The following is a 14762-nucleotide window of genomic DNA, read 5'->3' as shown; positions in this document are numbered from 1 at the left end:
AGGTCGAATGAATGACGATACAGCTACAGTAGTTTGGTTCAAGTGGTAAGCTTAGCAGTTAAGCTTTACCAGGTAGCCATTGCTATGCATCAGGTGCTCCGTCCATATTTATTCAGGTACCTTTCCTTTTTCACGTGCTTCGTCTGGTTTGAATTGATTGCTTGTTTTTCTTTGATCTGATTAAGTGCCGTTCTCCTTGTTATATGTGTGTACGTCACTATAAGCTGAAAATGCGTTACTGTACTGTGTTGTGCGTGTTTACGACCTGTCGCCGCTCGCGGCATGGCCAGCTTTTGTGTGTACTACCGCCACCTACAATAAAAAAAAGAGGTATTGTCTCATTAGCGAAAAAATGGAAAGAGACTGCTATTTGTTGTTACTTACACTGCTTCTTTACTTGATAATGATCAGCAAGAACCAAATAATAGACTGCGTATGATAAAAGATGTTCTGAACAAGAGTTTAGCGAAAAATTTTCTCCGTTTAAGCTTTGCAGATGCCTCTTTAGTACATATTCTGCACAGAAATTAGTCATCTTAGATTTAAAAATCTAGTCAATTGCCGTGCTACATTTCTGACTGTATCACTATTAGGCATAAGAATAATACGAATGTAAACATGACATGATATGTATATTCTTCCGCGTTTGCTGTTGTCTCACTCGAGTTTCGTAGTTAGTTAGGCAAACAGGATTTAAATGAGATAGCAGCAAACACGAAAGAATACAAGGCAAACTGTTTATATTCATATTATTCTTATGGTGAAGAGAATACTGCGTGTGATAAACAATTCATAAAAGTTCCTATTGGCAACCATTTCTTCTCACAAGTAGGAAAAAGTTCAGAACGTAGTGTTGGCCATATTGACAAACATCCCAAACAGTCTTGCCAGTCGGATTTTCGTAGTACATTGAAATGCTGCTACATTCGAAGATGAAAAATACGGAATTTGTATTTACTTCCTTGATAATGTATGAAAATGCAGTGGTCGAAAGCCGGGTCGGAGAAAAAAGCTCGTCTTCCACATTTTTACTGACTCGGAGGTTACGGCGCCAGTATTTATCTTTGTGCCTGCAAAGCATGACGCTTACTTTGCACTCGGTTCTAAGCCGCAGGCGGTTTTTTGGATTTAAAAAAACTGGAAAAAAGTGCGGCTTACATTCGAGTAAATATGGTACATCGCTCTTGTATAAACCTTCTATATACTCCTTCCACCTTTCTGCTTTCCCTTCTTTGCTTAGAACTGGGTTTCCATGTGAGCTCTTGATATTCATACAAGTGGTTCTCTTTTCTCCAAAGGTCTCTTTAATTTTCCTGTAGGCAGTATCTATCTTACCCCTAGTGAGATAAGCCTCTACATCCTTACATTTGTCCTCTGGCCATCCCTGTTTAGCCATTTTGCACTTCCTGTTGATCTCATTTTTGAGACGTTTGTATTCCTTTTTGTCTGCTTCATGTACTGCATTTTTATATTTTCTCCTTTCATCAATTAAATTCAGTATTTCTTCTGTTACCCAAGGATTTCTAGCAGCCCTCGTCTTTGTACCTACTTTATCCTCTGCTGCCTTCACTACTACATCCCTCAGAGCTACCCATTCTTCTTCTACTGTATTTCTTTCCCCTATTCCTGTCAATTGTTCCCTTATGCTCTCTCTGAAACTCTGTACAACCTCTGGTTCTTTCAGTTTATCCAGGTCCCATCTCCTTAATTTCCCACATTTTTGCAGTTTCTTCAGTTTTAATCTACAGGTCATAACCAATAGATTGTGGTCAGAGTCCACATCTGCCCCTGGAAATGTCTTACAACTTAAAACCTGGTTCCTAAATCTCTGTCTTACCATTATATAATCTATCTGATACCTTTTAGTATCTCCAGGGTTCTTCCACGTATACAACCTTCTTTCATGATTCTTAAACCAAGTGTTAGCTATGATTAAGTTATGCTCTGCGCAAAATTCTACCAGGCAGCTTCCTTATTCATTTCTCTCCCCCAATCCGTATTCATCCACTATTTTCAATCACCAACTTTCACCTTAGAATATGAAAATATTTTGTTGGCATCCACGTATGTAGTGAGAAGTGACCATTACAACAAAATGAGAGAAACTAGATATCACAGAAAGATTTAAGTGTTCATTTTTCCTATGCGTTGTTGAAGAGTGGTACGATAGAAAAAATAGCTTGCAAGTGATTAGATAAACTATCTGCCATACACTTACCTGTGGATTGCAGAGTAATGATACGCGTAGTTTTGAACATTAGCATTTATTTTCAAACCATTGCCTGCATCACTAATATTTGACTGTGATGTAATTCCAGTGGCACATTGAAAAAATTTGTTCCTACACCAATGGAATTGTGTTCCAGTCAAATATTAGAGATGCAGGAAACATTCGAAAATAACCACAACCCATTGGAAATAGTCATCATTAAAATTTTTTTGTAATTTTGATTGATGAGAACTAATACTCTTACAAGGAACTTTAATTTAGCCCAATATTGCAGAATAATACTGCAACAATAAAACTGAAACAAGAGAAGAAACACCATAATAAAACTTAAGATGCAAAGAAATTGCACCATTTACAACAACGAAACATAGTGCACACACAAACGTCTGCCAATAGGAAAATCTGTCAAAAGCTTTAGCGCAAAGACTATGCAATACTTTGTAACAAGAAACTGCTTTTGATGAACATGAGGTCACAACTATTAAATTAAGATTGTGTGATCAGTTGCCAGCGGGCTCACGTGCATGCGCAGTTGAGTCACTTATGAGCAGAACCTTCTCCTGCTTTTGGCTACTTGAAGTGTAGCTATTAGCTGTATAAGCAGTACCAGTAAGCAACCAACCAGACGCCAGCGGGAAAAATTTTTCTTGCGCGCACAAGCTGCCAGATATGCGCGTGCACAGAGCAATCTAAGTTGTAATGGAGGTTGGTAGTCTTCACATACGTTTCGTGATTTTGCTATTTACGTTTACAACTTTCAAATCAAATGAAAGCAAAACGGATTTCTGTGGGTGGAAGCTATCAAGTGAATTAAGATACAGTTGCATAATTATGGAAGACTAAAATATGCTATAAGTTTCATTTTTCTGCTTTTATTTTATCTCCACATTATTAGCACTCAAGCAGTAATCACCTTGTAGAAAAGTGAAGTTGTTTTTGTTAGTTTGCTAAAGAAATTTGGCTTTCATTGATTTTTTCTGCAGAGGTAGTCAGTTCCTTTGAAACGAAGTGGTGCATTCCTCACTGTTGGCTAGTTTTCAACTGTTCGCTGAACTTCAAATGCACGTTTTCATCTTCTTACATGTTTGGGATTTTGCCATAATAAAGAACCGGGCATGAGATAATACATTACTTGTTCGCCAAGAAAATAGTCATCCTGAAAACCAGGGACCTACTTCATTGTGAATCTGGACATACAAATGTGCTGTTCAAGCTGAATTGTGTGTTTGCAAAATTATGATGCTTTATGAGTATTCTCTGATGTCCTGTTTCTTTCCTGAAATAATGTAAGATCTCTTAATGCTATATATGTACGAACGTATGTAAATCTTCACTTCAAGGTGAATAAGCAAGCAAATTTAGTCAGTAGTACTAAATAAAATGTTTTGCTTCAAATATATTGACAGCTTTAGCAAAATGTTGTGTATTTGCCTACCATGAAACTCGATACTTTTTGATTGCAAGACAGGTTTCAACATTTGTCTGGTACTGCTTCTAAGCTTGAAGTTATTTCTTAATTTCTGTTCTTTACATCTTAAATTTACAGAAAGCCCTTCTTCGGCAAATTATAGACTGGCAGCACACACAGTTTTTACCATTGTAACTTCCCACCAAGGTTTTATATTTTCTCCTTGAGTAGAACATAAGCTGCCAATTATACAGTTTCTCGGGTTCACAAATAACCTTGTTAATTTTTATACAGTTTGAAATAGTAATAAGAAAAATCTGTGTTAAAATCACCTCATAACAAAACATTAGGGTACTATGAGGTCTAGTTTTGAAATGAGTATTATGCCAAGGACTGCTTTCTTATTTTACGTTATATATCTGGATAGGACATGAAAAAACAATTGCCGCAAGTACAATAACTCTGAATGTCGCTGCAGATCAACACACTGCAGTGCTGCACATTGTCAAAATAGAAATGCAACGAAAGGCATATGAGTTGAGCAGTCACTAAGCACAGGCTTCTCATGTCATTGTAGCTGTGCATGAGCAGTAATGTCAGTTTTCTGGTGCTCTTTGGCAAATGCTCAAACGAATCTTAACAGTTTAGGGGAAAATATTGTGAGTGGGTGTGAGCAGTATTACTTTAAAAGTAAATTTCATCTTAAACATGACGAATTAAGTTTCATGTGAATGTGTGATGAATATCTTAAATCACAAAGCATTTGACGCTCATTAAAAACTGAACAGTTTGAGGACTAACCACTTAGAAAAATTTGAGGCCCAGAAGATCATACATTTGTCATTATTTAAAATTTTTTGCCACATTTTTGATTCTTACATATATCTTAAAGGATAACACAAGCTAAAAACACCAATATTATTTATGAAATATAGTTTCTCTTGCAGCTATACTCTGTGTGTATTAATTTAAAAACATTTTGTCCTATTTGTGCGATTGCACTACTTAAGTGATGTTGCTGTTGGCTGATTACATCACGTGTCCTGTGTTCTGGATATCTGCTGTCATTGGTTGGTGAGATCATGTGATGTGAGGTCTGATTGCTTGACAAATGTGGATTACTATCTCAATTTCAATGCTTCGGAAACTAACGTGTTGTGTTTGATGGTTATGCAGTGTACATTTTTGTGCACATTAAATATCTTTCCAAATGCATTGTTTTATTTGCTGAGTTTTGTTTCCTAATGTGCTGGGAAGTTCTACACCAGTGTATAAAACTTTTACCATTAAAAGGATTGATCAGTTTTATAGTTAAAAGGCAAAGTATACTGTCACTTAACATGGAAAATGCATATTTTCACATGGGAAAAGTGTATTTTCAACTGGAAAATCCAAGAAAAACCTGGAATCACCCTGTCCCGTCCCACCCCATCCCGTATACACCCTGAATAAGCAGTCCATGTGGGTTTCTTGCCACAAAAGGTGAGAACTGAAGATAATTTCCATTATTTTTAGTGGCCTGTGCCTACGTAGATAGTGTTGTGGAATTTATTTATAGGATGGCCAGTTGTGGCTGTGTGCGGACCAGGCGAAACAGATATGGAAGTGCCTTGCAGAGGAAGCTGTCTTTCCGTCTGACAGGGAAGCATGTTTCAAGTGGTTTTCAAAACTCATGGGAGAAGAGCCTGATCTTGATCCTGCCATCAATAAAGAGTTCTTTGAACATAACATATTGCAGCTGGATCCATCACTGTTAACAGAAAGTGGCATGAAGTAAGTAACTCTAATATTTATTTGTAGATAAAATCAGACAATGGAAAATCTGTGATTTCTGAGGCAACTATAATTATTCATTAACTAACTTTCAGATGTTTTGAGCGATTTTTTAAGGCTGTGAACTCCAAAGAGGGGAAATTGAAAACCAAGAGGAGAGCTTTCTTAATGGATGATGTAGACTTAATAGGAATTGAGTATTTGTGGCGGGTAAGAAATGACAAGAATGTTGTTTGACTTCACTATGTGCTTATGAAATGTATTTCTCAAAGTTTAGAAAAAGTTAATTACTAATTAGTGAACTGATATGTTGGTGTTTCATAATGATTGTATTTCTAGGTTGTGACGAACAGTGCAGATGAGATAGCAAATAGAGCTATTGAACTACTGAAAGAAGTGAACACGAACTTGGGGCCACGATTACAAGGTTCACTTGTAGATTTCCATGAAACATATATTTCAGAGTGCCTCGATCGGCTTAAAGCTCACTATGATACAGTTTCTATTTTATTAAGGGATGATGTTGGCTGTAGTAATAATGAAAATGTTCTACAGAATGTGGGAAACAGATTCAGTGAATTTAGTGTAGACGAGGTGAAAAAAGACGAAATGCTAGATGAAGCGATGGTCATGCGATTGAGAGGAGAAGCAGTAAAAATGTGTCGTGTGATGAAGGTGCTCCAGGAATACATAGGAGAATGTGATGGCGACTTCTCCGTGGAAAGGAAGATTCTTCCCCTCCACAGGTAAATACCATTCAATCTTTTTCACCTGTTTCATACTGCTTGAGTATCTAAAGTTTACTGTTTGGTGTGTGTGGTACTGGTGTTAGCATCTTTATTGTGTATTCCATTAATGAGTGCTTCAAGGGGAAAATGTCAAAGTTCCGTAACATTCCATCTTATATTTTCCATGTAGTTGTTACAAAGTATGGGTGCTGGACTGGGAGAAATGTGTTGACGTTTATCTGGCAATAAATATACAGCCAGTCACTTTTTTTACAATTTATTCAACCATGAACATGTTTTTGAGCCACTGCAAGCTCATCTTCAGATGAAGGTGTTCAGGAACATTATATTGTGGACCAAGTGTAGCTAGATGCAGTGCTGGTGAGTGCACTGCCTTGTGGTATTCACATGAGATTGCTTTGTATAACATGCGTTATTAAGCTATGTACACAAACAAAACATTATGTAGCTACACTTAGTTTTACACTGGCTCAGAGGATGTAAACCACCCATACCAGCCTTGTAACTGGCAGAACATGCTATAAAAGGGAGAGCCATGTATGAAATGACATGTCATTTACCAGCAGTTATGTAAAAACTGTTTCGCATTTTACATCAGCATGACTACCACCATGTCATCAATTAGGATGAATGGTCATAGGCAGAGGGTGTATCTGGCAACACGCAGCATCTTGTTACAGCACATGTTCTACAAAATGACAGTCAAGATCTTGGTTCATGTTTTACCACACGTGCCACGTAGATTCTTCCCCCAGACATGAGTTTCTCAGAACTCCACAAGTGGAAACTGGCACTACAACATGTTCTAGGTTCTCGCCACCCGCCTGACTTTAATTTACATTAATTATTTTCTTTAGTTTCTCGGTCTCAGCACTTCTTCTCAGTAACTATTCCATTCTTCATTCCCTTTTACCTTTCTGTATCTTTTATTTATTTTAACTGTCCTTTTTTCTCTGCACCCACCTCTACCACAGAGAATACACTTCATTTTCTGATCTTATTAACTTCTTTCTTGTCAGTAATCTTTGTCTTGCTTATTATCCTGTCCTCCAACTTAAAGCTCTCAGGTTTTTGTATCTCATTTGGTGGAGTCCCCAACAACCAGTCTTTCCTTCTCATCCCATCTGGTACATCTTCCCTGACACTGGGTTACTTTCATGAGCTCTTCCCATTACCTAAATCTCGCCATTCTTTCATCCTTCCTCCTAACCCTTGTGCCAGGAGGAAGAGCCACTGGTTCCACAATCTTGCACTTCTCTTTAATCTTTATATGTGTGTTCTCTTGCTGCCATTGAGTAGATTTTATCTCTCCAGTGATGGTATTCAGTTAGATTTGATTCATTTAATTTTCTATACAGATTCTATCTCACTCTGTTTATTTTGAGGCACTGAACCAATGAAACTAAATCTGAAGGCATAGCACTGGTAACAAACTAAGAATCAATTTGGTGTTTTACTTTTTACTGTGATTTCTTGGATGTTGGTTAGTGTTTTTCTGGAAGTAACTGCCAAATCTTGAATTTTCTCCCTCATATTTTTAATCTCACAATTTATAACTAATGTCATAAATTGTTAATAAATGTATTTCAGCTTTGGGAACGTCATCTACTCTAGCACTACTTGTAGAACTATTTCCCACCTGCAGGCTTCTGAGGAACTGATGGCTGGGGGAAGAATCCAGATGGCATGTGTGGTGAAACAGATGCCAAGGTCATGATTGTCATGTTGTAGTGTGTGCTCTGCAACAGGATATTGCATGTCGCCAGTACACACACTTTGCCTATGCCCATTCATCCTAATTGATTATTTGATGGTAGTGATGCCTATGTAAAAGGTGGAAAAGTGTTTACATAACAGCTGATATATGACGTGTCATTTCGCAGGTGGCTCTCCCTTTGGTAGTATATGTTTTTCCACTTACAGGGCTGCTGTAGGTGTTGATAGGAGGTCGCATAGGGCAAGTCTTGCAGCGAGGACAGTCACAGGGGTAAGAGCCATAGGGTAGGGAGATCAGTTCAGAAGCACCATATTGCCTGACAAGAATACTTCGAAGATTGGAAGAGTGATGAAAAACTATTCTGGCTGTGGTTGCAAAATCTAACACAATGGGCCTCATTTCAGGGCATAATTTTTGGAAATTATATCCTTGTCAAAGCAACTGATAAATTCATTAAAGACAAGGGTAATACTGAGTGGCCCAGGAAATCTGCTTTTGAACTAGGGTGGTTGGGTAATTACATGTAGTGAAGGCTGAGGTGAGAATGGTGGTGCATTGCTGTAAAGAGTCTACAGGCGAACAAATAAGTTTGCCTCAGATGCCAATGCTGTATGGGAGGGAACGTTTGACATGGAAAGAATGGATGCTGTCAAAATGCAAGTTCTGTTGTTTGTTAGTAGGTTTAATGTGGATGAAAGTGTGTAGCTGGCCTTCAGTGAGGACGAGATCAACATTGGAAAAAGTGGCATGGAATGCAGAATAGGATCATGTGAAATGGAATTGGGAGAATGTATTTAGAGATTCCAGGAATTTTAACAGGTCAGCCTCACCATGAGTTTCATATGGTAAAAATGTCATCAACAGATCTAAACCGAACAAGGGCTGAAGACTTACAGATCCAGTAAAGCCCCCTCCAAGTGACCCATAAAGAAGTTGGCATCCATATATATGTTATTAAAAATATCACAATTTTGTCAGCCAGAGTATGAAAATATGGGCTGATTTAGTAGTAGTAGTAGTAGTAGTAGTAGTAGTAGTAGTAATCCCCGTGGAGGCCCGGGGAAAGAATAGGCCTCCGGTATGTTCTGCCAGTCGTAAAAGGCGGCAAAAATAACAAACCACTAGTAGGGCTAACTCCCCTTTTAGTGTGATTAGTTGGTTCAGGACACAACTAAAGAAGCCTCGGACAAGCGCCGTCATGGTTGGGGACGACGCTTGAACCCTATGCCTGCCCACAATGGTAACGGCACTGCCAGCCAACTGGAAAATGATTTAAATACAAATAGGTGTTTTGCAGGATATGCTTCCTGCAACCACCCTAGAAGGAAAACAAAGACAGAGGATGAGATGGTCAGATGAAGTTAATCAACACCTCATGTTCTGTTATCACCAAGCAACAAACCTAGGAACCAACACAACTGGATACAGATCACAAGTATACACAACATTTATTACCAGATACCCGGAATTAAAATTCTTATCAGAACGACGACTAGCTGATCAGATCCGTGTAATAATCAAAAATAACAGGATACCCCAGTCATAATTAGAAAACATCAAACAACAAGTACAACAAATATTGGAACAAAATAATGTGCAATCAGAAGAAGAAGAAAATACAGTAATAGACTCACACACCCCAGAGCAAACAAACAAACAACACGCATCGATTAAACAATCAGAGGAAAACGAAATCTTAAGACAGCCACCAGAACAAGTACAAATAGAACACGAAGTGACACACATGTTAGATACAGAAGGAAAAATTTCAGCTGACATATATAGAATACAAAGACACAAATACAGACATTAGACCATTCTTGCATAGACCGCCAAATAACCCACAAGTCGAAACAACAATAAAAACTATCAACACAATCATACACAACAAAATAAATGAAAACACAACTATGGAAGAGTTACAACTACTGGTTTATATAGGAGCACTCACTACACTAAATATACACACTAGGCAGAGATCAGAACCAACCAACACACAGAAGAAACCCACAAAACCAGCATGGCAACACAGGCTACAGATCAGAATAGGAAAAACAGAGAACAGACATTGGACAGCTAACACAATTTATAAGACATCAGATGTCAGAAAAAAACGAAAAAGGTTAGGTAAAATCTTACAACAAGAAGCGATAGAGCAATTAGATGAAAAGCAGCAGAAATTACAAGCATTGGCCATACGACTTAGAAGACACAAAAAAGTGAAAATAGAAGGAAACAAAACCAAACATTCAACATAAACCAAAAGAAATTTCACCAGACAATAGATAACACACACATTAAAATAGACAATCCACCAAACATAACAGACATGCATGGTGGATAGAAGCAGAAACACACACACAAAAGATATCACAAATGCCTGAAGTGTTAATTTTGCAACATGAAGTCACCAAAGCAATTAATTCTACTCACAATTGGAAAGCCCCTGGAAAAGATAAAATATCAAATTTCTGGCTAAAGTAGTTCACCTCAACACATTCACATCTGACTAAATTATTTAACAGTTACATTGCAGACCCATACACATTCCCTGATACACTCACACATGGAATAACTTACATGAAACCTAAAGATCAAAAAGACACAGCAAACCCAGCTAAATACCGTCCCATAACATGCCTACCAACAATATGCAAAATATTAACTTCAGTCATTACACAGAAATTAATGACACATACAACACAGAACAAAATTATAAATGAAGAACAAAAAGGCTGTTGCAAAGGAGCACGAGGATGTAAAGAGCAACTGATAATAGATGCAGAGGTAACATATCAAGCTAAAACTATACAAAGGTCGCTACATTACGCATACATTGATTACCGAAAAGCCTTTGATAGTGGTTACTACAAATATTGGAAATATACAAAGTAGATCCTAAATTGATACAGTTCCTAAACATAGTAATGAAAAATTGGAAAACCACACTTAATATCCAAACAAATTCAAATAATATATCACATCACAGCCAATACAGATTAAGCGTGGAATATACCAAGGAGACTCATTAAGTCCTTACTGGTTCTGCCTTGCTCTGAACTCACTATCAATCATGATAAATAATACAAATTATGGACACAATGTTACTGGAACATACCCATACAAAATCACAAATTTGCTATACATGGATGATCTAGAACTACTGGCAGCTACAAATAAACAACTCAACTAATTACTAAAGATAACAGAAGTATTCAGCAATGATTAAATATGGCTTTTGGAACAGTCAAATGTGAGAAAAATAGCATAGTCAAGGGAAAATACACTAAACAAGGAGATTACATATTGGATTACCACAGTGACTGCATAGAAGCGATGGAAAAAACAGATACCTATAAATATCTAGGATACAGACAAAAAATAGGAATAGATAATACAAATATTAAAGAAGAACTAAAAGAAAAATGTAGACAAAGACTAACAAAAATACTGGAAACAGAATTGACAGCAAGAAACAAAATAAAAGCTATAAATACTTACGCTATACCAATATTGACCTACTCATTTGGAGTAGTGAAATGGAGTAACACAGGCCTAGAAGCACTCAATACACTTAAACGATCACAATGCCACAAATATAGAATACATCACATACATTCAGCAACAGAAAGATTCACATTAAGCAGAAAGGAAGGAGGAAGGGGATTTATTGACATAAAAAACCTACATTATGGACAGGTAGACAATTTAAGAAAACTCTTTCTAGAACGAGCAGAAACTAGCAAAATACACAAAGCAATCACTCATATAAATACATCGGCTACACCACTGCAATTTCATAACCACTTGTACAACCCTTTAGATCACATAACATCAACAGATACGAAGAAAGTAAATTGGAAAAAGAAAACACTACATGGCAAGCACCCGTATCATCTAACACAGCCACACATCGATCAAGACGCATCAAACACATGGCTAAGAAAGGGCAATATATACAGTGAGACAGAAGGGTTCATGATTGCGATACAGGATCAAACAATAAACACCAGATATTACAGCAAGCATATTATTAAAGGTCCCAATACCACAACAGATAAATGCAGACTTTGCAAACAACAAATAGAAACAGTAGATCACATCACGAGCGGATGTACAATACTAGCAAATACAGAATACCCCAGAAGACATGACAATGTAGCAAAAATAATACATCAACAGCTTGCCTTAAAACATAAACTTATAAAACAACACGTTCCCACATACAAGTATGCACCACAAAATGTACTGGAGAATGATGAATACAAATTATACTGGAACAGAACCATTATAACAGATAAAACAACACCACATAACAAACCTGACATCATACTCACCAATAAAAAGAAGAAATTAACACAACTAACGGAAATATCCATACCCAATACAACAAATATACAGAAGAAAACACGAGAAAAAATTGAAAACTACATCCAATTGACTGAGGAAGTCAATGATATGTGGCATCAGGATAAAGTTGACATTATACCAATTATACTATCAACTACAGGAGTCATACCACACCATATCCACCAGTACATCAATGCAATACAGCTACATCCAGACATATATATATATATATATATATATATATATATATATATATATATATATATATATATATATATATATATATATATATATATATATATATATATATAGCATCCTCCTACAGGCCAACCGAAAATTAGAACAGCATGCCACCCTCCACCTCAAAAAACAATCCAATCTCTTGGTTTCCCACCTCCGGAAAGGCAACTCACTCACACTCTGCAACCTTTCCAACAAACCTCAACCTCCTCTCATTGCACACAGACCCAGTCTCTCCCATCTACTCAATCTCCCACTTCCAGCTCCACTCCCCCCAACACCTCAAAATTCTAGTCAACACAATCTGGAACCACAACACCCCAATTCAGTAGTTAACCTTTCCTCCAAACCCCTCTCCCAATCCGAAACCTCTGTCCTATCCAAAGGCCTCACCTTCAGCCCCACTCCCAGGTTCAACCAAACTGCCCTTGTCAAGGATTTACTGTCCTACACTCGTAGTCTCTGCTGGAAATATCACTTTGCCACGAAGAAAAACAATCCTGATCCCACTCCTAATGATCCAACTCCCCAAGACACTATCCAAATTGAACCCTGCCTGCAACAGTTCCGTCCTCCATCACAGCGGGACCCACCTCCTCTTCCTCAAAATCACCCTCTCCAAACCTTCCAGGAATTTCTCACTTCCAGCCTTGCCTCTCAATCTTTCTTGAAAAACCTTAATCCTACTCCCAACATCACCACAGCCGAATCCCAGGCTATCCGTGATCTGAAAGCTGACCGATCCATCATCATTCTTCCGGCTGACAAGGGTTCCACGACTGTGGTACTTGATCGTCGGGAGTATGTGGCTGAGGGACTGCGTCAGCTTTCAGACAACTCTACATACAAAGTTTGCCAAAGTAATCCCATTCCTGATGTCCAGGCGGAGCTTCAAGGAATCCTCAGAACCTTAGGCCCCCTACAAAACCTTTCACCTGACTCCATCAAACTCCTCACCCCACCGTCACCTCGCACTCCTACCTTCTACCTACTTCCTAAAATTCACAAACCCAAACATCCTGGCCGCCCCATTGTAGCTGGTTACCAAGCCCCCACAGAACGTATCTCTGCCTACGTAGATCAACACCTTCAACCCATTACATGCAGTCTCCCATCCTTCATCAAAGACACCAACCACTTTCTCGAATGCCTGGAATCCTTACCCAGTCTGTTACCCCCGGATACCATCCTTGTAACCATTGATGCCACTTCCCTATACACAAATATGCCGCACGTCCAGGGCCTCGCTGCTATGGAGCACTTCCTTTCACGCCGATCACTTGCCACCCTACCTAAAACCTCTTTCCTCATCACCTTAGCCAGCTTCACCCTGACCCACTTTTGAAGGCCAGACATACCAACAATTAAAGGGAACAGCCATGGGTACCAGGATGGCCCCCTCGTATGCCAACCTATTTATGGGTCGCTTAGAGGAAACTTCTTGGTTACCCAAGCCTGCCAACCCAAAGTTTGGTACAGATTCATTGATGACATCTTCATGATCTGGACTCACAGTGAACAACAACTCCTAAATTTCCTCTCCAACCTCAACTCCTTTGGTTCCATCAGATTCACCTGGTCCTACTCCAAATCCCATGCCACTTTCCTTGACGTTGACCTCCATCTGTCCAATGGCCAGCTTCACACATCTGTCCACATCAAGCCCACCAACAAGCAACAGTACCTCCATTATGACAGCTGCCACCCATTCCATATCAAACGGTCCCTTCCCTACAGCCTAGGCCTTCGTGGCAAACGAATTTGCTCCAGTCCTGAATCCCTGGACCATTACACCAACCTGAAAACAGCTTTCGCATCCCGCAACTACCCTCCCGACCTGGTACAGAAGCAAATAACCAGAGCCACTTCCTCATCCCCTCAAACCCAGAACCTCTCACAGAAGAAACCCAAAAGTGCCCCACTTGTGACAGGATACTTCCCGGGACTGGATCAGACTCTGAATGTGTCTCTCCAGCAGGGATACGACTTCCTAAAATGCTGCCCTGAAATGAGATCCATCCTTCATGAAATCCTCCCCACTCCACCAAGAGTGTCTTTCCGCCGTCCACCTAACCTTCGTAACCTCTTGATTCCTCCCTATGAAATCCCCAAACCACCTTCCCTACCCTCTGGCTCCTACCCTTGTAACCACCCCCGGTGTAAAACCTGTCCTATGCACCCTCCCACCACCACCTACTCCAGTCCTGTAACCCGGAAGGTGTACACGATCAAAGGCAGAGCCACGTGTGAAAGCACCCACGCGATTTACCAACTGACCTGCCTACACTGTGACAC

At 38.9% G+C, this 14762-nt stretch overlaps 1 protein-coding gene across 14 annotated transcripts in view; it reads left to right on the top strand.

Annotated features, from left to right (window-relative positions):
* Window positions 1-14762, top strand: part of LOC126335092 (probable ubiquitin carboxyl-terminal hydrolase FAF-X) — a 316568-nt gene that overhangs the window by 105212 nt on the left and 196594 nt on the right. For 10 of the 14 annotated variants that reach the window (XM_049997991.1, XM_049997988.1, XM_049997993.1 and 7 more), the window contains 3 exons: window positions 5197-5411; window positions 5507-5621; window positions 5751-6157. In XM_049997991.1, the coding sequence (XP_049853948.1) occupies window positions 5197-5411; window positions 5507-5621; window positions 5751-6157 (737 nt within the window). The remainder of the gene's footprint in view (window positions 1-5196; window positions 5412-5506; window positions 5622-5750; window positions 6158-14762) is intronic. The other 4 variants (XM_049997999.1, XM_049998001.1, XM_049998000.1 and 1 more) reach the window with 1 other exon arrangement.

Source organism: Schistocerca gregaria, chromosome 2, assembly GCF_023897955.1.
Source record: "Schistocerca gregaria isolate iqSchGreg1 chromosome 2, iqSchGreg1.2, whole genome shotgun sequence".
Classification (NCBI taxonomy): Eukaryota; Metazoa; Arthropoda; class Insecta; order Orthoptera; family Acrididae; genus Schistocerca; species Schistocerca gregaria.
This window is presented reverse-complemented; position numbering and strand designations above follow the sequence as displayed.